The sequence below is a fragment of the Artibeus jamaicensis genome, unplaced genomic scaffold (assembly GCF_021234435.1).
Source record: "Artibeus jamaicensis isolate MK-2021 breed Jamaican fruit bat unplaced genomic scaffold, CSHL_Jam_final contig_924, whole genome shotgun sequence".
Taxonomy (NCBI): domain Eukaryota; kingdom Metazoa; phylum Chordata; class Mammalia; order Chiroptera; family Phyllostomidae; genus Artibeus; species Artibeus jamaicensis.
Genome location: NW_026522015.1, coordinates 1,397,673 through 1,423,653, shown reverse-complemented (window position 1 = coordinate 1,423,653; position 25,981 = coordinate 1,397,673). Strand labels below are relative to the sequence as shown.

General features: G+C 37.7%; 1 protein-coding gene across 5 annotated transcripts in view; it reads left to right on the top strand.

Annotated features, from left to right (window-relative positions):
• The window catches only part of AMPH (amphiphysin), a 276,775-nt gene that overhangs the window by 131,469 nt on the left and 119,325 nt on the right, over positions 1-25,981 (top strand). For all 5 annotated transcript variants that reach the window (XM_053655127.1, XM_053655126.1, XM_053655124.1 and 2 more), the window contains exon 2: positions 6,102-6,182. In XM_053655127.1, coding sequence (XP_053511102.1) covers positions 6,102-6,182 — 81 coding nt within the window. The remainder of the gene's footprint in view (positions 1-6,101; positions 6,183-25,981) is intronic.

Here is a 25,981-nt window from a genome sequence, read left to right as displayed (position 1 = left end):
GACAGTGAAGCTCTGTTCCGTTTATTGCGAGTACAAGCAGATTTTTATATTTTCATTGTAGGTAGTGACTAACATTTGCAGGTGTATAGCATGATTAGTTAAGCAGAAAAAATCAATACAAAGGTAACCAGGAAAAGTACAAGAATTTCCATAGTTTCAGTTAAATTAAACAAAAATTGTTTTAACCAGGAGAGCCATTAATCAGACAATTTGAAATAGCTCTATGTACAGAGTTTGAATGTCTTATTGTTTATTAAAGGTCTTAGAATTTGGTATGGGGCAAAAGATACGCTAGACCGAGCAGAGGTTAGGAAATTTATTATAAGGCCTCTGTGATGTCTAACTTAACTATCTATTTTCTCTGTCTAAAAGTTTTCTCTGTGTACTATAAACTTTGACTCTTTAGTAACTGTTTTTACGTGTTTAGTTTGTAATAACTAGCCAGCTTTTTTTTATTTCTATGCCTGTCTAATTGATATATATTCTCACTCAAGGTAAAGGAGGGGCTGTTACTTCAACAACTTTTAGACATTCAGGAGCTATTTCATTAGAGGGGATTAACTTGAGGGAGCACTCTGGGTAATTCTGGCTCCCTGCTACCTAATATTAACTTGTTCTGCATCTGCTTAACTGGGTCAGGGAAGGAAGTATTCTTCCCCTTGGACTCACTGGACATTGTGGGCCTTTCTTCCTCTGGGCCCCCAGAGAGGTTATTATTTTGGGGAAAGGCCATGGTGGCATTGTTCTCAGTTTGACCTAGTTTTGATCAGCTCTGAGAATGGCCATCATTTCTAGGAGATTCCAAATTATCAGAAAAGTGAATGTCAGAATACCAAGAGACAGCAAGAACAGAATCAATACCATATATCCACTTATGCCGCGTCTACCTGGCTGGAACACACTTCTGTGAAGTCATAGTCCCCATGCCATGACTGTCAGACGACATGGTTAGCGTTGGACATGGCAGGAGAGAGAGAGTCACACATGTTAGAGAGAAGCATCAATTGGTTGCCTTCTGCACATGCCCATACTGGGGATCAAATCCCCAACACAAGTATGTACGCACACTGTCTGGGAATTGAACTGGCAACCTTTTGGTTACAGAACAGTGCTCCAACCACCTTTGCCACACCCTGGACAGAACCCTATTGAATTTTTTAATTTCCTTGTGTCATGATGTCTTTAGAATCAGTTAAATTTTTTTGATATATTTTATTGATTATGCTGTTACAATTGTCCCATTTTTCTCCCCTTTATTCCCCTCTGCTCTGTATTCCCCCTCCCACTGTCATTCGTCCACCTTAATTCATGTCCACGGGTCATACATGTAAGTTCTTTGGCTTCTCCATTTCCCATACTATTCTTAACTTCCTCTTGTCTATTTAGTACCTACCATTTATGCTTCTTATTTCCTGTACCTTTTCCCCCATTCTCATTTCACCCCCTCCCTTCTGATAACCCTCCATGAATCTCTATTTCTGTGAATCTGTTCCTGTTCTAGTTGTTTGCTTAGAGCTTCTTAACTCAAGGCAGAGAAGATGAGCACACAGCCAGCCCTAGAGGAATACTCAGAATCTCATTGAAAGGAAAAGCAGCTTGAAAAAGCTTATTCAAGTTAAAATATTATTTTGCACTTGAAAAACAACAGCAACAAAAATAACAACAGAAATTCTATTGTTTCAAAAATAGTAATGTATCAATGTAGATACAATTAGTGTTGAAGGAAAAGACTGAAATCCTAAACAAAAATTCTTGAAACACAGCATTTTCTTCCTTTTGCCTGTAGATGGAAGATGTGTCATGTTGTCAAAATCTGATTATCAGATACTTGGATATCTGAGTGAGCTTTCTGTAACATCAATGCTGCCAAACTCTTCACACTTAATTGGTATTTACATCATAGCCAGCAGAGAGGTAAATGAGAGGCCACCTAAATTATAAACTCACTGTCAAATATTGTGACATAAAATATGGTGAACAGTAGGGTTTTGTTACCTCAATTGTAGGCCCCAGTGGCTTTGGTGCCTTAATATATTTACTATGTAGCAGATTAATTTCATCACCCTTATTGAAGATGCTGGAGAAAAATCACAAAACTGCTTAAACGTAGGTTACTGCACATCTATGGTTTCTGCCTCAGATGGGCCGTGAGTTCCATCCAAAAGTCTTGTGATATGGATTTGGGTCTTAGCTCTTCCAATCCTGCATCTAAATCATTTTCCTCTCCCTGGAGTGGTAGTACCACAGCCAATTCACTGCCCTCATCCAGGGATTCTTGGCGGATGAGCTACTACTCATCCTCCACAGCAGAAATTTGAGGCCATCCTTACCTGTTTCTCACCCTTTTCATCTCATAAGCCATTAAGTACTATCTCTTATTTACTTCTTAAGGATTACTTCTTTCTGTTTCTTGGCTCAGGCTCTGTCATTTATTGCCTGGCCTATTTAAATAGCCTCTTAACTGCCCTTGTTTTTCCAGCCTTGCTCTCTTCTAATCTCTCCTTAATGTTGTCACTAAGGAGCACAAATCTAACCATGTAGCTGACTCCAGGGGAATACTTCATTGGTTCCCTATGGTCTGAATAAGGGAATCAGTCTTTAGTCTTACAGACTGAGCCTGTCTGTAATCTGCCCTATTTACCATGCCAGCCTCATACTCTCCAGTTCCAGACCTCACCCTTCCACACTGTCACACCATCAGTCTCTGGACTGCATCTTGCTCCTAGCATGGCATGCAGTCTTCTGTAGGTCAATATAAGTTGAAGGTAAAAAAGAACAGATTTTCTTTTCTGCCTACTACTCATTGTGATTTGTATTTGTCTCCAGGAAAAATGTCTGACATGATAAATTTATTATGGATTCAAGAATTAGAAGATATTTGAAATATAACTCGTTTCATTCACCTGTTTGATAAATAAATCTCTTTTCTATCACATCTATTGGTGAGCTTTCAAATAACTCTTAGGTCAGTGAGCTAATTACCCCTACCAACAAACTATTTAATTTCCAGAAAACCATGATAAAATGTTCAATGCAAAATTTTTATTCATATAGCCGTTATTTGCTGATACTAGTTCTTGATCTTGGTTTCTGACAGAAAAAATCATTATGATGGTACTTAGGTAATTGAAGACAGATGCATTTTTTCCCTATGGTCTCCTTTTCTCCCTGACCATACAAGTTATATAAAATATGCTTCTTATTTTATGGTGTTAACTCTCCTTGCCTTTCTGGGGCTCCTTTAGCTGGCTCCAAGTTGTCTGTGTATTTATGTGTTTACCAACTTGTCTACCACACAGAAGCATTCAGGACCTCTCTCTTGGTGGTTCTTGCACTTATTAGTGCAGCCTGATTACATTAGATGCTTGGTAGCATCATCACTTTGTTGACTCATTTTAAATAAAGTCATTCCTTATTACTACTTACAGACAGAAACCATGTATTCTTACCATCCCATTCTGTTTGTTGAATTTTGGTTGAAAGGTGAATACATAAATTTGATACAAGAATACAATAATTCTTGAAGAATTATATTTTTCACCTAAATTTTATCCCTGTTGAATTTCATCTTAAATATTATTTTATGAATTCTGATTACCATAATATTACATATCCAATATTCTCCCCAGCCTTTTTTTAATGCAGAGTTTATGCCATTTTCCCTCCATTCACTGTGACAAGAGTTCCTTTTCACTTACATATAAAGTTAGAGAACTGAGCTATTACTGCTTCCTCATGAGAGTTTGATAACCTCCCCTGGCCTTTGTGAACTGCTACCATCAGATGAGGTATTGCTTATTCTAAGTGACTTACCTGATCTAGAGAAATTAAAAATTAATGAATAAGTAGATTTTCAGAAGTAAGAAAAACTTCATATAGTAAATACTAGTTGTCTTTCCCCTGATACTTTAGTTTTTCTGTGTGTTTCAGGCGGGAGGTCATTTGGGAGACCTAACTTAAAAAAAAAGCACTTAGAATAAAAAGATGGCAGTAGGTGGCAGGGGATCTTATAACAAGGCCAGGAATCTTTATGTCATTGAATTTTACTTCTCTTGCAAGTAGCCTGTGAAATTTTGCTTTGCTCTATCTTTCTTATTACAATGCTAATAAAAATAATAGCAACAATATCTTACATTTGCGCAGCACTATGGAGTTGATCCTGTTGTTAAAGTATAATATTTCAAAAGTTAAAAACAATATGTTCATGTAAATATGAAATAAACATGTGCCATAAATTTTATTCAACTCATTAATTAATGAGGCATCCAGTAAGATAGTGGGAAAAAAAGTATTTATTATTCCATATACGAGTGAATATGTGGAATCATGGAATCAAATGAACAAATTGGACTAATTAACAAAATAGAAATAGACTCAGGGATAGAGAGCAGGATGATAGCTATAGGGAGGGTTTAGGGGGTGGAGGGATCAACCCCAAAGGAGAAAGGACTCATGGACATGGACAATAGTGTGGTAATTTCAGGGGGGTGGGAGGGGAGAATAAGGGGGATTAATGGTCATGAAAAAAATGCAATAAAAATAATATTATTTTAAAAACCTGATTCAAAATATATTTGAAGAGCTCGGTATTTGTGACTATTTAATAAAGGGATTTTAGAATAAGATTCCTGAATTACATTTCAAACTGGTTAATGTCTAGAGGATCATAAGCTATAAACTTTGGAGTTAAGCTTTCCATTGAACAGAAACTTTTTGCATCTCTTACAAACAAAAATCTTCAGGTTAACCTCTGTCTCCATGGGGCTGTAAATAGCCCAGTTGATAGGAATGCCATCAAAGGTGCCAGTCCAGCACTGCACGAAAAAAGGACTCCTGGGGATCTCTTTTGTCCGTCCCTAAGTTTTAGGTGATTTTTCTCACTCTGTCTTTGTATTGAAAGGCATCATTAAAACTTGTTAATTTATACAAGATTATATCTTTGATTTTAGGAAATAATTTAGCATAATTTATATGTAAAATGTAGCCACAGAAAGTGGTTTGTGTGAGTATATGTTTTAATGCCAAAATGTTTACATTTCATAAAACAGTATTTTGTAATGTCATAGGGCGTATGTATTTTGAGAAGGCAGTGTTTATGGAGTTTTTATATTCTTGAATAACTTGGTGTTTTAGAAATTAGATATGGGAATATCAACCCAATCATTGCTCTCAGGATCCTTCTGCTGTGTCTCAAAGTAACTTTTTGCTATTTTATCTCTGAGAATTAGTTTTCCTAATACCAGTCCTGTGCTGTAGGAAAACTAAACTACTCCTGCTTAATCCCACAATGCATAATGATTTTTCCAGTGATCTTGGCTTAGGCTACTTCTTTGGCTGGAATATAGTCTGACATGTTTCTGTTTGCTGGACTTTCCAGCACATTTGAAAATCTCCACAGAGCACTCCCTGATCTCAGCTCTAAGGGACATTGTTAACAAAACTTTGCAACTGCTTATGTTGCTTATGACAGATTGTCTTTGTTATTTGTGGGTCTGCCTTGTCTACTCCACTAGATTATACATTTCTTAGGTTTAAGTGCTGAGGTCTTGTTTTATTTGTTTTTGTATTTCTAGAGGAGCAGTGCTTAGCATGGAGCCTTGTGTAGTCCAGTGCCCTTTTGAGTGTTCATTCAGTTGAAGGGAATATTATTGTAGAAGATGGTGGGGGAGAACATGCCATGTGCCTCATTCCAGTAATACCATCCCATGAAGTAGTTTAATACTTTAGTCAAATCATTTTGGATCACTGCTGAACAAAAAGTTGAGTACCTATTATGCATCAAGCATTGTGCCAGATACTTTGACAGAATGATAAAGCATAGCTTTTGTCTTTAAGTCCTGTGTGGCCTACTGGAGGAAAATAATAAATAAATGCAACCTACTATGATGCGTGTTAAAGGTCACACAACCTGTGAGCAGTGGAACTGTAATTAAAATTCAAGTGTGCTCAGCTACAAGGTCACCAAGCTAAAAGATACTTCTAGAACGGAAAAACTAGCTGGGCTAAGACTGACTTCTCAGAAGAGCAAAACAGGAGCCTTGTTCTGCCTATTATGTGAAACTGTTACTAAATCAAACAATTTTGTCTTATTTGCAAACTAGGTCCTTCAGAAGCTTGGGAAAGCTGATGAGACAAAAGACGAACAGTTTGAAGAATATGTCCAGAACTTCAAACGGCAGGAGGTAAGTTCACTTCTCTGGTCTCTGGAGTAGGGAATGGTTTGACTGTGTTTGTGCTTTCATATATAACTAAAATGCTTTAAAGTTGAACAGAGAACTTCATTGGGGTGAGTGTTAACCTGAGGGCAATGCTTGCTAGGTCTGTAGACTTACCTGTTGACAATTCCTTCAATTGCTGCAAACATGCAAGATCACACATTCTCAGTGGTGATTATATCTCCCCCGCTAGGGTGAAAATTTGTTCTTTTTTATTATTAAATGTATTTTATTGACTATGCTATTACAGTTGTTCCTTTTTTCTCTTCTTTATTTCCTTCCGCTCTCTACTCCCCCTCCCACCAGCATTCCCCCACCTTAGTTCATGTCCATGGGTCATACATATAAATTTTTTGGCTTCTCCGCTTTCCATACTATTCTTACCCTCCTTCTGCCTATTTTGTACCTACCATTTATGCTTCTTATTCCCTATACCTTTTCCTCTATTCTCCTTTGACCCCCCTCCCTGCTGATATCCTTTCAGTGATTTATTTCTGTGAATCTGTTCCTGTTCTAGTTGCTTTATAAGTTCATTTTTTGGTTTTGTGTTTTTTTAGGATTGTTGACAGTTGTGAGTTTGTTGTCATTTTATTGTTCATATTTTTGATATTCTTTTTCTTAGATAAGTCTCTTTAAAATTTTATATAATAAGGGCTTGGTGATGATGAACTCCTTTAACTTGACCTTATCTGGGAAGTACTTTATCTGCTCTTCCATTCTAAATGATAGTTTTTCTGGAGAGAGTAATCTTGGATATAGGTCCTTGCCTTTCATGACTTTGAATACTTCTTTTGAAAGAAGAGGTCAAAGCTCCAGAAAAAATACAACTAAGTAATGAAGAGATAGCCAATCTATCAGATGCCAAGTTTAAAATGCTAATAATCAGGATGCTCACAGAAATGGTTGAGTATGGTTGCAAAATAGAGTAGAAAGTGAAATAAAGAAAAACGAACAGGGAACCGACAGTGATGGGAAGGAAACCAAGAGTCAAATCAATGGTTTGGAGCAGAAGGAAGAAATAAACATTCAACCAGAACCAAATGAAGAAACAAGAATTCAAAAAAATCAGGAGAGGCTAAGACAACTTTAAATGTTCCAACATCCAAATTAGAGGGGTGCCAGGAAAAAAAAAGAAGAGCAAGAAATTGAAAACTTATTTGAAAACATCATGAAGGAGAAATTTCCAAGTCTGGCAAAGGAAATACTCTTCCAGGAAGCTCAGAGTCCCAAACAAATTGGACCCAAGGACGCAGATACCAAGGCACATCATAATTACATTATCCTAAATTAAAGATAAGCAGAGAATGTTAAAAGCAGCAAGAGAAAAGGAGACAGTTACCTACAAAGAAGTTCCCATAAGACTGTCAGCTGACTTCTCAAAAGAAACCTTAAAGACAAGAAAGGGATAAAAAGAATGAAAATTGGTTCTTGGTGGGTGAAAAAATCATACTCTTTTTATGTGTATATATCACATAAACACACATATACATATATATGTATATATGTATATATGTATATGTATGTGTATACACACACACACACACACATATATGGGGGCGACTTTTCTCACAAGTCTCCCCGTCCACCACGGATGAAAGTACACACTTCCAAGACATGATCTGCTTGGGGAGGAGAGGTGGCTGATTCTTCAAAAGGGGAGGGCTTTGAGCAGTGGCCAGTTTCTCAGAGGAAAAAGGCCTTGAGTTCCTTTGTCCAGGGGCTTTTATTGGGTTGTAATACACAGGAATATGGGGTGGAAAGGATCAAACAGTAGATAACATTTCAAAGAAATCTGAGGGCTTAGTCTGAGTCAGAGTCTGTCAGGAAAGGAGTTTTGCAGAAACTTTTAGGGTTTCCTGCTCGGACCCTTAACATATGAATGAAAGCACTCTTAGCAGAGCATTTTTCATAGGTTTTTTCAGGAATTCTTTGTGATGCCAGATTTTTCCCCGATATCTGCTCTGGCAAGGCAGGGAGCTGCACCCCTCCCCATCAGGTATTCAGGCTTAAGTGGATTAGAGCCAGGAAGCGAGTTTTCCAGAGGACATGGAGACTCAGGCTATGTCAGATAGCTGGGGGACACGGCTTTATTGCTTGCTCTTTGTTGCAGCCCCCCGAGTCCTTCCATGATGGCCTCCCAAGTGATCATGTCTGGCTTAGGTTGCTCCTCCTCTGAGGGAACTTACCTGTCAACAACATAGACCATGCTTTGGGGCAGGGAGAGGAATCTGAGGCAGCATTAGCTACCAGAGACAAGCTTTGTCTCCTGTGGCTTGCATTCCAGAGATCACTGGCTCATCCTTAGCCATGGGAGGTAGTTACAATTCCTGAAACCAGGCAGAGCGGTCCACAACATATATATAGTATATCTGTGGTATTAAAATTTCATGGGGGGTGATATTAGAACAAAATGTCTAAAAAAGCTCCTCATAGGAAATCAATATGAAAAAAGACAGAGAAACATGATTTGTAAGATTTGTTTCTTTAGAAGGCTTGTATGTGTTTAACAGACACATGAATAAAGACACTTTTAAAAATTATTTCTTTATGTTTTTAGGGTTTAAATAAGGTTATATCATATTTCTCTTTAGAGATCATGCCTGAAGGTCAGGGACTGGGAAGATACAAGCAGGGTCTCTGAAGTTAGGAGCTTCAAATCCGGAGGTCATTCTAGAGGGGAGGTGGAAAGAAGGTTTTGCCAGAAGGTTTTAACCCCTCTGGAAAATGTGGTTTGGACATGGAGACAATGTAAGGACATGGATTTATCTTCCTGCTGTCATTGGTGCTACCAGTGTCCACAGAAGAAATTGGGCCTCAGAGATGAGTATGTGAAAAAAGAGAAGGGGGTTGGAGAAGAAAAAAGTAATAGAGAGAAAATAAATGATGTCCAATAACTGAATTTTATAGAGAGCTTTGGATTTATGAAGATATAAAAAAGGAATGCCTAGAGAAATGTTTAATATAGGCCTATAGAATAAGGTGTCCCCAGTCTCCTCTGGGAAAACAGATTTTCTACATGTTTTTATGTTCTCATTTGGTGAGCTCTCATACAGTCCCTCATTCATTAGGATAACACTCATACAGGTCATTGTCTTAGATCGAACAACTTCCCACAGAAAGCCTTGTCAATTGGTTCCTGGGATGGTAGGGCGATCCCATAAGTCTTTTTAAGGGGTTGGATTTGTATAGAAGTGACTCATGTTTGCAGTTTTCCTTACTTAAGGGTTTACACTTTTTCCTTTGAAACTTATTCTTCCTACCTGGTATATGTCTATGGAGCTAATTGGTTTTTTTTTTTCCTGATTTTTAAAAAGATTTTATTTATTTTTATTTTTGAACAGAGGGGAAAGGAGGGAGAAAGCAAGATGGAAACATCAATGTGCAGTTGCCTCTCACGTGCCCCCACTGGGGACCTGGCCTGCAACCCAGGCATGTGCCCTGACTGGGAATTGAACTGGCGACCCTTTGGTTTGGAAGCATCAAGTTCTATAATGCACTTATAACTAGGAAGCACTTTGCATTTTGCAATTGCAGTGAATTTTTATTGCTCCTTTTTGGACTATTGACTGAACCAGGTGAAGATCGTTTTTTTATTTAATTTTTTACTTATTGACTTTAGAGAGAAAGAGGAAGAGAGAGAGAGAGAGAGAGGGAGGGAGAGAGAGGAGAGAAGAGTGAGAAACATCAATTTGTTGTTCCACTTATCTATGTATTCACTGGTTGATTCTTGTGTGTGCCCTGACTGAAGATCAAACCTGCAATTTTAGTGTATCAAGATGCTGCTCTAACTAGTTGAGTTACTTGGCCAAGGCTAGGATTGTTTTTCTGTCTAAAGTGCTAGAGACAAGTGCAGTTGAATAAATCATCAGTTTCATCAGTTAAAAGATCTGTGCCACTAGGAGCTGAAGCAGGGTATAACTTTAAAATGCTTCTCTGCCATCCATTTTTGTTACTATATACATTTTCAAATAATATTTTATAAAGTATTATTTCAAACAATATAGTATTCCAGACATTTTATAAAATACACATTTTATACATTTGTCCAAAATGTGTAATATATTACTATTATTGAAACCCAGCATCTTAGTTCTCTGAAGAATATTAGTAGAATTCAATATCTTGGTAAAACTTCAAAATTGTGAAATTGGGGAATATTTACACAAGAAATCTACTCTATAAGAGTGAAACAAATAAAATGAAACTGTAGAAATATTATTTCTTGGGGAGTCTTCCAACTGCCTTTTGAAAATATTGCACAAAAGATCTTGAATTTTCATATACTCATTTGGATGTTTTCTGTTTTAATCCCAAACAGTAAATTTGTTATTACTTTAGTTCAATGAGGAGGGATGGTATCTTAACTTGTATTTTAGAGGGACACAATGAAAACAGGAATAGGGTGGGAAGAAAGTAAGGAGATAGATTTATTAATTTGGGAAGAAAAGCTGAGCCGAATTTATTAATACTCTATAAAGAGAAAAACATCCCTTTAACCACCAGTATGTATTGTTGACCAAATCACTTGCGTTGCATATCTGAAAAAGGTGTGGTGCTTATGTAGAAACAGTAACCTGAGAAGAAAGACATAACAAGGTGCGGTGACCTCTACAAGGCATATGATTTTAGTGTTAATGTAATGGTGAATCGTTACTCTAAAGGCAAAGGCATTATCTAAAAGCAACACATGCTAAAGAATGATCTTACCTAGGAAATCTAGGTTTCATATTTTTTCTATGATTATATATTTTTCAACTCTAAGTAGATACCATTTATAGTATAAAAAAAGCATATTTGAATTTGTACATTACATAAATCATCTGATCATACTGAGTACTTACTCAAAAGTAGACCATTTTAGAATGTTCCATAAAATATTCAAACATTTTGGGCCCTGGTGATCTTGCTTCTAAATTCCACTTAATAAAATCATAAGAGTTCTTATAATTATTGGCATATTCTCTGCTTCTTTGTGTTGGGATCAAAAGTGGCAGAGTGTGTGTGTTTGAACTCTAGCTTGAGGCTTAGCTTATATTTTATTTCAACCCCCTATTTTCTTTTTGATCTCAAATCTCTTTTCCTAAAAGATGGTTTGAGTTAAACTGGGAGTGTGGATGAAGGGCCTGTGCATACTCTCAGATGACCATTGGATTCCCTATTGCTGCAGTCTTTCTGGTCCATTTTTCCTAAACTGCTTAGTTAGGACAAGGAGAGAGTGGACTCCTCTACTAGGAACTCAGTGCTAAGGAGAGCAAGGATTATAGAAATCCAAAGGAATAACAAAATCTGACTTCCACATTTCCTCCCCAGGGTTGGTTTTTTTTTTCTTTTTCATTTTTCCTTTCTTACCAGAGCTACCAAGTAGCAGAGTGGTGCAAACATTGGCTGCTTTCAGTTCACCTGGTTGCCTGATGGCAGATTCGTTAATGGGCAGAGAAAAGGTTCCAAAGTGGGAGGAAGGTCTTTGGCTTCTCTTCTTCCAGCTAATAAACCTCCTCACTAAGAAGCGGTGCCTGTGATAGCAGGTGTGCTAATTAAAATGACAACAAAATAACTTGTGCTAGAAGGTCAGATAACCAATTATCTGATCATTTTCAGTGAGTATAGATGTGAACACCTTGCTGGAGGCATGATCCAGGAACAATGCTTGAAATAAAGGAAAGGGGAGAGTCTCACTATTCATGTATACAAAGTTTCTCATTCCCTCTTTTTTAAAAAAAAGTTATTGTTGTTCAAGTACAGTTGTCTGCAACTCCTTGCCCCCACCCCAGTCATCCCCACCTCCCTCCCCTGATTTCACACCCCCTTGCTTATATCTATATGTCCTTTATAGCTGTTCCTGAAATCCCTTCCCTCCTTTCCTCCCCTATCATTCCCTCCCACCTCCCCTCTGGTTACTGTCAGATTGTTCTTAATTTCAATGTCTCTGGCTATACTTTGCTTGCTTAGTTGTTTTGTTGATTAGGTTCCACTTAAATGTGAGATCATATGGTATTTGTCTTTCACTGCCTGGCTTATTTCCCTTAGCACAATGCTCTCCAGTTCTTTAAATACCATAGCAGTATAGTTCTGCTGCTTCTCTCCATGCCTAACTTTGCTGTCATGCAAAAAAGAAGAAGATAAAAATTGGGATCTTGAAACCCTCTCTAGCGTTGATAATTTGGAGCCAGTGTTTCCAATTATTAGGATAATACAATGATTGAGAGCAGGAATTATGTCTTCTTACTAATGTCTCATCACGGGGCTTCTCTGTGGATGCTTTCACCTTTTTGTCTCCACAGGACCCAGTGTTTTGTACACAAGCTTAAAAATAAGTTAAATTTGAAGGTGAACTAGCGGTAGAGTGATCGTATTGAACAAATTCCTAGAACAAATTTTTATTGCTGGTATAGAAGAGATGTTGAATAGTACGTAAAATTTTGTAAGAAGTTTCACAACATGTTTTAGCACACACATATATATATATATATATCTATATACCTATATGTCTATATAGATATAAATAGTTAAAAATAAAACCGAAGTTTTAAAAAATAGAACTTATTTTTTTAACCACAGGTAACCATGATGTGAATGTTAATGTGTCTATCTTTCATTATATTAATACTGACCTTCCTCTGAAGTAGCCACTGCCTTGATGAAATGTGAGCTCATGGCATCTGTTTGGGGTAATGATCCAATTCTAAATGCCAGCGGCCCAGCCCAGAGTATGGAAAACCTCGGTCAGCCCACAGAGCCTCCTGTCAGGTCACTGTACCTTTTGGCTTCTAAGTGAGAACCTCAGGTGGTAAGCTTTGCTCCCACCAGAGCAGCACTTTCCAAACTGTAGCTGTATCAGAATCACCCAGAAGGCCTGAGTACAGCACAGACTGTTGGGCCCCACCCTTGGAGTTCCCAATTCAGTGGTCTGGGATGAGGTGCGAGAATTTGCATTTCTGACAAGTTCCAGGTGATGCAAACCATACTGCTCTGGGGACAACACACTGAGGACCAGTGCTTTGTTTTTATTCATACAATTTTTGTTCAGGTACTTCCTATGATTAGTCCTAGAAACTTCTGATCCTTTGTTTGATGTCTATTTCTAGTGTCTTTAGGACAAAATGTAGATACAGATTTGGTGTTCAGGCTGTGAGTTATCTGTGATCTGCCTAACTCAAATCTACTGCGAAGCATGTATCTTTAGCAGGCATGAATTTGGATGCAGTGGTAGTTTTCTTCTTCCCATGGTCGTTGACCCTGAAAACTGATGCCCAGTGAAAATATAGGTGCCCCTGGAAAAGATAAAATGTATGCTGCTCATACCTTAATAAGTTTAATGAGGCTTTTCCTATATATTTAGCTTAATAGGGGAATGAATACAAAGTATTAGAACTTGACATAGATCCTGTAAAAAATGAATTATACTTATCCAAGGTCATATAATTGAAATAAATACTAGGCCTTGAAAATGAAAAGGTCATTCAAAGCAGATGAATGAGCTGATTATCTTCATGTGCTCATTCCTGGCTTTATCGCTGCAGAGGTGGTGCTGTGTTCTTCCCATTGCCTCATATCCGGACACACACAATGTTGATTTGTGACTACAGATGTCGATTTTATTATGTGTAGTTAACAAGAGGCTGTCTCTCAGGTTGGTCCACTATGAAGTTTTTATAGTTTTAAATTAATATTTTGTAGTTTTAAATTAAGTAATTAATAAGAATTTTGTGGGGACATACTTTGAGATTATAAATATCCTGTTCCTCATCATACTTTCACCTACAAGTTTTATCCTTTGAAGTTTCTGTCTAAATCAGTTATTACTTGGATGGCTGCTAAGTGGTTACTTTTTTCCTAATTCCTTCTATACTATTAGCCTTCTGCAATTATGGTAAAACTCCCTTCTCTCATTTTTTAAATAGGTTTTAATACATTATTATTGGGGTTTTTTTGAAGCACTGTCTCGAATTTGGCCAATGGAAACTTCGAGGAGTTGACTCTTGTATTCTTTTTACATACCCTCATCATTCTTTGAGAAGTTTACCTACTTTCTGGTGCAGGATGTTTCAGGCTTACATTGTGCTTTTTTAAATCCTCACCTGAGGACCTTTTTTTTTCATTGCTTTTAGAGAGAGAGGAAAAGACAGAGACAAGTATCAGTGCAAGAGATAAACATTGATTGGTTGCCTCCACATGTACCCCAACCAGAGATTGAGCACCTAACCTAGAATGCGCCTTGACCAGCAATTCAACTCATACCCCTTCAGTTATGGGACAATGCTCCAACCAACTGAGCCACACTGGCCAGGGCTACACTGTGCTTTTCCTACACAACCTTAGAATCAGCAGTTTGTCCAAGGGACCCTGGTTTCTTTTAGTGGACAATGACATTTAGAAACCAAGATCTGGGTACTAGGTAAACATATTGCTTCAAGTATGATGCTTCTGGGTCTTCTAATTGGACAGAATATACACAAATACATAAAACTTGGATTTACACATAGAAATATCTATATCTTTTATTTCTCATTCATCTATCATCTATCTATCTATCTATCATCGTCACCTATCCATCTGAAAGCATGATATCTCCTTTATTTGTGCCTTCTCTTTTTCCACGTTTATACCTCCTTCTTTGAGAGTGAGAAATCTGGCTTCTATTTATTTTCAAAGTATGTATTTATTTATACAATCCTCTTTGTGTAACTCGTCTTCTGACCATGTGTGCCGTCTTCTCCACTCCTGTGTTGTACCAGTCAAGAGTGTTTGGTGTGCCCTGGCTCTGGGCTGATTCCTACCAGCCTGCAGCTTTCACCTTTTCCTGTACTCCAAACTTACTGGCTAAACTCACCACCCTCTTGACTCACCAGCTGAGAGTTCTTTCTTGCCTGGTGGTATGTATGCTAAGAGTTCTGTCTGCCCTGGCTCTGGCAACAAGGCTTCTGAGTGTTTTCTCCACTATTCCTATTAACTCTGGTTGTACAGCAGTGAAAATAACTTAATTATTGAATGCTGATACCTAATGCAATTTTATAATGAGAGTCTATAAACAAAAATTTGTGTCTATGGGACAAAGTTGACTCATTACTATACATATAAGTGTACTAAATGATGAGCATTATCAAGTCCTAAAATAAAGTTAGCAATTATACAGCTTGTTAACATAATGAAAAGTCTGCTTTTTAGACTTTAATAGAATGAGAGTTATTAATTTAAAATGTATGGTTTGTTTGCATTTACTCTTAATAATTAAAATGTGGCTCTCCCTACCTTATTAGGAATTTTCTATGCAAGGTGTAGTAGTGAATGTCACAGAGTGGTAGAATTAGCACTAATTATCCTTGTTACATTGCAGACACTGAAGGAAATCACAGTAGAATTCTCAATAGTATTGTTAGATGAGTACTCACTCATCATGCCAGCGTAGCTCTGGCAGAAATTACAGGTTTACTTTTTTTCTACCTGTAAACATTTTATTTTAATTTTAAGTGTATTTTATTGATTATGCTATTACAGTTTTCCTAGTTTTTCTTCTTTATCCCCCTTTGCCCTGCACCCCCTAACCCTCCAGGATTCCCCCCCATTAGTTCATGTTCATGGGTTGTACATATAAATTCTTTGACTTCTCTGTTTCCTATGCCATTCTTAACCTCTCCCTGTCTATTTTATGCCTACCAATTATGCTTCTTGTTCCCTGTACCTGTCCCCCCTATTCTTTCCCTCCCCTTCCCCACTGAAAACCCTCCATGTGATCTCCAGTTCTCTGATTCTATTCCTGTTCTAGTTGTTTGCTTTTGCTTAGGTTTTTTTTTAAGGTTTAGTTGTTGATAGTTGTGAGTTTGGTATCATTTTACTGTTCATAGTTTTTGATCTTCTTCAATTTTTTTAGATAAGTACTTTTAACATTTCATATAAGGGCTTAGTGATGATGAACTACTTGAACTTGACCTTATCTGGGAAGCACTTAATCCGCCCTTCCATTCTAAATGATAGCTGTGCTAGAGAGAGTAATCTTAGATGGAGGTCCTTGCGTTTCATCTCTTTGAATATTTGTGCCAGTCCCTTCTGGCCTGCAAAGTTTCTGTTGAGAAATCAGCTGACAGTATAAAGGGAGCTCCTTTGTAGGCAACTAACTGTCTTTTCCTTGAAGCTTTGAAGATTCTTTCTCTGACTTTAACCTTTGGTATTTTAATTATGGTGTGTCTTGGTGTGGGCCTTTTTGGGTTCATCTTGTTTGGGACTGTCTGTGCTTCCTGGACTTGTATGTCTATTGTCTTCACCAACTTAGGGAGTTTTGAGTCATTATTTCTTCAGATAGGTTTTCAATTTTCTTGCTCTCTCTCTTTACTTTACAGCTCACCCATGATGCAAATGTTGTGCTTGAAGGTGTCTGAAGGCTCCTTACACTATCCTCATTTTGTATATTCTTTTTTCTTTTTGTCGTTCTGTTTGGTTGTTTTCTGCTTTCTTATATTGCAAATCACTGATTTGATTCTCTGCTTCATCTACAATGCTGTTGATTTCCTCTGATTTCCTCTTTTTTCTGTTAGTGTATAATCATTTTTGACTGGTTCTTTTTTTATGGTTTCTCTTTCCTTTTTTACAGTTGATGTTCTTACTAAGTTTCTTGAGCATTCTTATAATCCTGTTATTTTGGTTCTTTTATAATCTTCATTTTAGTACATATTTACTGATTTTAGAGAGAAAAGAGGGGTGGGAGAGAGGGAGTGAGAAAGGAGGGCGGGAGAGTGATGTGAAACAGTAACATCCATTGGTTGCTTCCTGTATCAACCCTGATCAAGGATTGTGCCTGCCACCTAGTGGTAGGTACCGGATGATGTGCCAACTGAGCTATCTGGTTAGGGCTGTAATCTTTGTTTTGAGCTCTATATCTGGTAGTTATCTCTATTTCATTTAGTTCTTTTTCTGGATATTTCTCATTTTCTTTCATTTGGGACCTGTTTCTTTGTCTCCTCATTTTGGCTGATTTTTCCTGTGTTTGTTTCTATGTATTAAGCAGAACTTGTATTTTTCCCAGATTTTGTAGAGGGGCCTTATGTAGTAGGCATCTTATTAGGGCCCAGTGGCACAGAATCCCCATTCACCAAGCTTGAGGTTTCAGGTGCACCTCCATGTGGGCTATGTGCACTGTCATGCTGTAGTTGAGTCTTGATTGCTGTTGGCATGTCACTGGGAGAGATTGATTCCTAGGCCAGTCTGCTGCAAGCACTGGCTCTGACCACAGCAGAGGAGCTATTGTACAGAGTCCAACCCTATGGAACAGGACTTGCTTTATTGTTACTTTGGTACCTGCTGAGTCTGCCCCTTGATTGTATAGCTCATTGAGGTGGTTGAGTTGTAATCTGGCATGGTCTGAAGCTGTTTACCAGGTGCACTGGCTCTGATGCCTCCCAAGAAGTACAAGGTCAACCATTGCCTGTGGTCTGCCTCGGGTCTGACATGAGCTACAGAGCCATCTGCAGATGCACTTGTAGCTGCACTTGAAATTTCCAGAGGAGTCTAGGCATTGAACCAAGGCTGTCTGCTGCCAGTTCTGGGCCTGGGGCCACTTAACAAGAAGTGCAGGGCATGCAGAGGCCAGATGGTGTTTATTTGAGAAATTTTATAAAAGTATGTAGTATGAGCTTGTATGCACTTGCAAGTTGTGTAAGCTCACAAGTTCGTTTGGGCAAGGTATCAGGGAATCACCAGGGAGGGGTGAACAGTGTTAACCAGGTTGATGGAGACTAAGCTATGGTACCTGCCTGCAGGCTCTGTCAGGGAGGGCTTAGCAAAGAACAACGACCTCTTCTAGCACTTTTGTTTGGGGAAAGATGCCCTGCAGCTCTTGTCCTGATGTTAGGCAGGTCATCTCTACCACCATATATTCCTGTGATTTTTGGGCTGCTGCCCCAGCACTGGAGCTCAGGGGGAGTGGGTCTGAATAAGCCTGCATGCAGGCCCTTTGAAGAGGACTGCCCGAGGCTCCAGCAGCCCTTTGTCTCATTCAGCCACAATTCCCTCTGATTTTCATGGCCAGAAGTTATTGGGACTTCTCCTTCCAGTGCCTGGGTGGGCTGGGTAATTCTGATGTAGGATTCGGACCCCTGGCTCTGAATGGGACACCTCCACTGCTGAGATATCCCTCCTGATTTTTAGCCACCACTTGTGGGTGTAGAACCAACTTGTTCTGCATTTCTACCCCTTCTACTAGCCTCAATGTGAATCTTTTTTATGTCCTTAGTTATATGACTTCTGTTCAGCTAAATTTCAGGTATTCTTCCTGGTATCTGTGTTTTAACTTTTATCTAAAATTGATATTATTCTAGATCATGTATTTAAGAAATCATTTCTTTAGGGCCAGGGGAAGGTAGAAAAAATATTTAAAATATGTTGATATAGGTATAGCGAGTCTTTTTAAGATTACAGGTCAAAGTATTTGAAATTCAGTGTCATGATAGTAATGACATTTAGTAATGGTATGTTTATGAATGGCCATTGGTAGACACTTTTTTAGCAGAACAAACATGCTTTAATTTGGATCAGTCTTATTTTTGGGTCCTTTATGTAATAGAGAAGGCTATTAATGGGTGGGTATTAATCTTAAAATAAAAGGTCTTTCAAAGTGAGAGGCAATAAGCACTTACTGAGATCAGTTAGAATAGCTATTCAAGAAGATTGCTTCAGGCCCAAATGATGTACTGATTAGGAGACAAAAGCTATGGGTATTTATGAGAAGGGAAAGGGGAAGTATTATGTAAGTAAATGAAAGGCTTTGCTATTGGTTTAGATAATATAACACAGAGATATTAATTCCAAACAGTATTTTTATTTTTAAGCCCTAGCTTAGAATAACTGATTTCTGGTTATCTTTGCAGACAGTTCTCTTGTAAGGTACAAGTTTGCCCAGGTATAGTCCAAAGGTTATTGTGCCCTCTTTTGGTATTCCAAATGTTTGAGGTATACGATGCACAAGGCTGTTCCTCTGGCATGGCAACTGCAGCTTCATTTTAATGTGGCTCCATTTATATTACTTTTCCAAAGGAATATAAAGTGTTTTGATGCTGGATGAAGACCCATAAAGGTCTTAAGAGGACATGGCAGAAAAAGAGGAGAAAATTTTGGTGATATTTTAGCAAAGAGCATGAAAGGGAAACTTTTACTGAAAGTCATGCCTCATATAAAATCTCTCCAAAAGAGAATGAACAGTCACAGATTAAGAAAGCAAATTGAAATGGGGTGGTTGATAACTTTTCCTTTCTTTGAAGGAAGTATAATAAAGTAATATGAGATTCATAGAGGGGTATGTTATACTCAAATTTATACTTACCCAAGAACCATTCTAACAATAACCTTTGCCATCTTAAAAAAAGATGTCTGACTCTGAACATACATTTTAACACAAATATCTCTGATCTTTTGCCTGGAGGAGTTTCCTAAGTTACCCTCTTAAGAATATGTATTGCATAACTTGGAGAAGGTTCTTCTTGGTTGGTCTTTGTCTTTATTGAGTATCCTGCCCTGTAAGACACAAATTATTTATAGTTCCAAATGGCTTTGGGCTTCCTCTCATATTCAGAGCATTAAACACACCATTTTTAAAAAAGATTTTGTTTCTTTATTTTTAGAGAGAAGGGAAGGGAGGGAAAAAGATAGGGAGAGACACATGGATGTTTGAGGGAGACATCAATGGATTGTCTCCTGTATACCACCAACTGGGGACTTGGCCCCACAACCCAGGCATATGACCTGACCAGAATCAAACCAGTGACCTTTTGGTTTTCAGGATGACACTTTACTCACTGAGCCACCCAAGACAGCACTAAACTTTTGTTTAGCCATATTTTGATGTGCTCACACTGCCCCTTATAGTATATGGCAGATACAGCCTATCAGTTGTGCAATTGACTTTTCTCTTTAGGTGTCACATAGAAGAGGCTGATTTGAATCAAGGTGTTCTGGTGTAACTAAAGGCAGAAAGGAAATTGGTGGAGTGTAGTTCCCAATCTTTGTCTGATGGTATCATTTTGGGGCTGCTTGCTTTTACACTTTTCTTCTATTTCTACCTTTGCCAGTGCTTCCCTATAGTCGAACTGCCCTATGCTGACTGCCATCTTCGTCTGTTCAAGTCCCATCTTTCCATAATGTTAACTTGCAAGATATCTTCTACCTGCTGTCTTTTCAGTCACCTCAGCCAGGATCTCTTTCTCAACATACTCCAGTAGTACATTTTTTTGTGTGTTTATCCAATAGCAATTGCTTCACTTTTAATTAAATCATTTTTATTGATTCTGTTATTTAGAAGTGTATCTATGCCCTCATTAGATGATAAAATATTTAAAGAAACATATCCTGTCTTTGTCATTTAATAATAATCTTTTGTGCCCTCTAACACTTGCTAGGTGCTTAGTAAGTATATTTGTCTTTGTCAAACATTTTCTGTATTCATATTTTGTTTTAAATAGGCTTCCTCACTTAGATAATATAAAAGTCCCTCTTCCTGTTATCTGTTTACCACTTTCATCCTAAACTTTTGGCAGTAAAATATCCCTTGGAGAATGTATGACATGGCCTGGACTTGATTTTAACATTATAGGAACTATATAAAGGCTCTGGCCTTCCCCTTGATTATAAAGCTGCCCAGTTCCATGCATCTTCATATCTATCTTCTGGCACTTACAGTATTTATAATATTTCTTACAGACTTTACTGACTTGATATAATAAGTAATTTTAATTATGCAGAAGAATGATTTTCAGTCCTTAGATCCTGATTATGTTCTCTAATTTGTAGAGTTTTAAAATAATGTGTTTGTAGAAGCTCACTTTTCTCTGTTAGGATAATATTTTTAATAGAGCATTAGTATATTGTATATATAATTGATAATAGCCAATTGCTTCTGAGAAACTTCTGAAAGAATTGTGAGTCTCCTTGTCTGAATTTATGCTGGATTTCCATTAGAGTTTCAATGTAACAATCCTAAAATATTTTATAGAAGAATTTTGCATACGTCTTGTCTCTGAAATTAAAGTACATTTAATAGTTTTGACTAGCTATAGTTTCAGTGAGAATTCTATAATTTTGCAAACCATTGTTTTTTAGAAGATTTTATTCATTTATTTTTAGATAGAGGGGGAGGGCAGGAGAAAGCAGCAGAGAAACATCAACATGTGGTTGCCTCTCACACACCCCCTACTGGGGACCTGGCCCACTACCCAGACATGTGCTCTGACTGGGAATCAGACCAGCAGCCCTTTGGTTCACAGGCCAGTGCTCAGTCTACTGAGCCACACCAGCCAGGGTTGAAAACAATCTAAATGAGAAAATATTTCACAACACTTAAAGTGTTTCTGTTCTACAAGGGACCCCCTATAGTCTCAGCAATTTTGAAAAGAAGAGCAAAATTGGAGGAATCATTCTACCTATTGTCAAACTACACTATAAGGCCATAGTAAAGAAAACAGCATGGTACTGGCACAAGAACAGGCATATTAATCAATGGAGCAGAATAGAGAGCAGAGATAAACACATGCCTTTATGGTCAATTAACATTCAACAAAGCAGGCAAGAACATACAAGGGTTAAAGACAGTTTATTCAATAAATGATATTGAGAAAATTGGATAGATCATGCAAAAATAAAAATAAAACAAGATCAGCAACTTCTACCATACACAAGAATAAGCTCAAAATAGATTAAAGACTTAAATGTAAGATGTATAACTGTAAAAATCCTAGAAGAAAAGATAGGCAGTAACATCTGACATTTCTTATAGCAATATTTTAGCCAATATATCTCCTTAGACAGGGAAATAAAGGAAAAAAAATGGGAGTACATAAAACTAAAAAAGCTTTTGCATAGCAAAGGAAACCACCTACAAAATGAAAAGGGGGCCCATTGAATGGGAGAATATATTTGCCGATGATATATCTGATAAAGGGTTAATTTCCAAAATATATAAATAACTTGTACAACTCAACACCAAAACGATAAATGATTCAATTAAAAAAGTTGGTAAAGGACTTGAACACATCCTTTTCCAAGTAGGATATACAGAGGGCCAATAGACATATGGAAAAAGGCTCAATATCACTAATCATCAGAGAGATGCAAATTAAAAACACAATGAGATACCACTTCATGCCTGTCAAAATGGCTATCATCAATAAATTAACAAACAAGTGCTGGTGAGAGTGTGGAGAAAAGGTGCATTATTGGTGGGAATACAGATTGGTGTAGCCACTGTGGAAAACAGTGGGGAGTTTCCTCAAAATATTAAAAGCGGAACTGCTTTTGACCCAGTAGTCTCACTTCTGGGAATATGTCTGAACAAACTCAGAACACTAATTCAAAAGAATATGTGCAACCATGTGGTCATTGTAGCATCATTTACAATAACAGATTTGGAAGCAGCTCAAGTGGTAGATGAGTGGATAAAAAGGCTGTGGTACACTTACACAATGGAATACTACTTAGCCATAAAAAAGAAGGAAAATTTACCTTTGCAACTGTGTGGATAGACTTAGAGATTGTTATGCTAAGTAAAATAAGCCAGTAAGAGGAAAAGAAATACTATATGATCTCAATTATATGTGGAATCTAAAATTATGTACACAAGGAACAGAGTGACAGCTGTCAGAGGTGAGGGGGATTGGGGAAACTACACATCAGAAAGAATGAGGAACTCCTACCATTCATGACAGCATGGATGGAACTGGAGAGTATTATGCTAAGTGAAATAAGCTAGATGGCAAAAGACAAATACTATATGATCTCACCTATAAGAGGAACCTAATCAACAAAACAAACAAATGAGCAAAATAAAATCAGAGGCATGAGAACAAGAAATAGACTGACAGTGACCAGAGGGGAGGGGGAGAGGAAGAAGGAGGGAAAGAAGGGGAAGTATCTAGTCAAAGAACATGTATAAATGACCCATGGACATAGACAACAGAGTGGGGACTGACTGTGGGAGCAGGGTGGGGGGTGGGAAGGGCAGTGGAGAGCAATGGGAAAAAAGTTGAGACAATTGTAATAGAACAACAGTAGAATAGAATAGAATAGAATAGAATAGAATAGAATAGAATAGAATAGAATAGAGTAGAGTAGAGTAGAGTAGAGTAGAATAGAATAGAATAGAATAGAATAGAATAGAATAGAATAGAATAGAATAGAATAGAATAGAATAATAATAAAATAGGTGAAAGAAGGTGAAGGGATTAACCAAAAAGTAAACATATGTATATCACATAGACACAGACATCAGTGTGCTGTCCCACGGACAGCAGAGAAAAGTGGGGTGTAGGTATAGGTGGGCAAAAAGGAGAAAAATGGGGATTGAAAAAGATGCTGCTTGGGTGATGGATACACGATGCAGTGAGCATATGATGTTTTTGTCAAGTCGTACACTCAAAACACAAGAATAAAAATGTTTCTCCTTAATATCAACTTTCAAGGACATTTTAGGTTATTTGTTAGATGTGAGTGCATGTTTAGAATAATAATATGTAACTGTTTAGACATCCATTTGCTTTGCATTATTGAATGTCTTCTGCATGCCAGGAATGAATTTAGGTCTTTGGGCAATTTCACTGAACCAGACAGACAAAGGTGACTGCTATTGTTAATCAAGCATTCCAAAATAGGGGGTAGAGAGTAAAAAAAAAAAAAAAAAACTACAGTAGGTAAACAGATTATCCTGTCTCCTAGAAAACGATGAGAGCTATGAGGGAAAAACCAAGTAAATAGAGAATAAATAGAGCAAGGTGAAGTATATCAGAAAGCTTGGAGACATCAAGTTTCAAGTTCTGTCTCAAAAGGGAACAACTTAGCTTGTATCAAGGGGAGGAAGTGGGGTCAAGATGATAATATTTTAAGATGGCATAAATATATGTATACTAATGAGATTCATTTAGTAGGAAGCAATGAACCGCCAGAGAAAGAGAACAGCTGATTCATGTCCTTGAGTAGGCAGGAGGAATGGGATCTAAAAGAACTGAAGGGGTTGACTTGAGCAGGGAGCAGGGCACTTCTGGAAAGGCAGCAGGTAAAGGCCAAGTGGTGCGGACCCTGGCTCGTGGAGTCTGCCACATTGTGGATGAGATACGAGAAATTCACACAGACTACTGAGTCCTGTGGAGGAAAAGGGAGAGCATGGCTTTTCTCTCAAGGGGAGAAAAAACCTCAGCCCTTGCTGTGATAGGCCTTTATTGCTTTTCTGGGCACATTACATGAAGGTCCTCATTTACTATACACAGGTTCTCTTTAGGTGGTTACCTTTTACAGAAAACAGGGGAGAGGATGCTGCTAATCACATCACAGAAGAAGGGTATTTATTTGCAAATGAAAAGGGGAAAGTGGTCGAATTGGTTACACTTGTCCTTGGAAGGTTTGGCATGGTTTAGGAAGTTACTTTGCAGTAAATGTTTTCTGCCTGAATTCAGGGTGAGGGATTTTTAGCAAAAAGCAAGTCTCAAAGCAGCCGAGGTACAATGCAGGCCTGATTCCCAGCAGGAGACCCTATTTGTGGGCGTGAGTCCTGTGTATCTCCAAGTGGGAGCTGGGCCCACGCCATGCAGAACTGTCTCCTATAGCCAAGTATGACTTTTCTGTGGCTAGGAGTCTACCAAAAGCATTTGTTGACTAAATCAACATATAAATAGTGAGTGTTTAATAAAGCACAAGTCATTGGAAACAAAATGATAAACAATTCAGACATAGTTGCTATCCTTATCTAGCTTGTGGTCTAGTGTGCAAAAGCCTTTTTTAAGTAATGAGTACCAGAAAAAAGACAGAATCTTGAGATGATGTTACTATTATGCAGTTGACATCCTAATTTCACCACTTAACATTAGTGGATGAGTATATCCTTACCCCAGTTGGTATTCTGAGAAAACAATATTTCTATACCTTTCCACAATCCCATTTCCAGGTTAATTCACCCCAGGCTCACACCCCAGTGGGTGTGCGCTGGTTGTTACTGCTAAGGATCCCACTCTGTAGAGCTGCTAGAATAGAATACTACCTATACATGAAATGGTCGTATGATTGGCCTTGATATACTTAGTTTTACTGATTTATGTGTATTTTAATTGTGGTCACTGTATGGCAAAAAAGCAAGGGATTATAATTTGGCCACTAAGTCTTTAATTAACATTGTCAGTTTCCTGTGTATGTTATGGAAAAATTGTGTTCTTATGGGAAATATGTGTTTTAAGTACAGTCTTGATTTAGAATTCATTCTTGGTAAATATAACCCACCATAATTGCCTATATAATTGATTTCTATGGGAGGGGACAGTTAGTGGGAACCTGTAGATATCAAAAGAATATATTGGCTCCTGTTGTTTAAGTTTCCCTGAATTTATTTTAGTCTTTCTATTTAATTTATTTATGATACATCGTTAAACCACCTCTCTTTTGCTCACTGGCTTTCAAGGAACAAATGAGTCTATGGTGCCAAATGGGGGGAAAGAAACAAAATTGTTCATTGGGAGTCTTTCCATTTTTTATCCTCTTTACTCTTATTTGTTTCATTCTATTTACCAGAATATCTCTTCAGTTATTGCCTATATAAATAAAAATCATTATTTGAAACCTAACTAAAATTTGACCCAAACTGCAGACATTCCAAGTATCACTGTTGTGCCACTTCCTATGGAGTCCTTAAGAAATCACTTCCAGAGGAATATCTTTAAGTTTTCCTTTTATCTATTCTATTCTGTTACCAAACTTTAATTGTATTTTACTTTACTACATTAATTAACCATGCTGACTACAGAGGATTT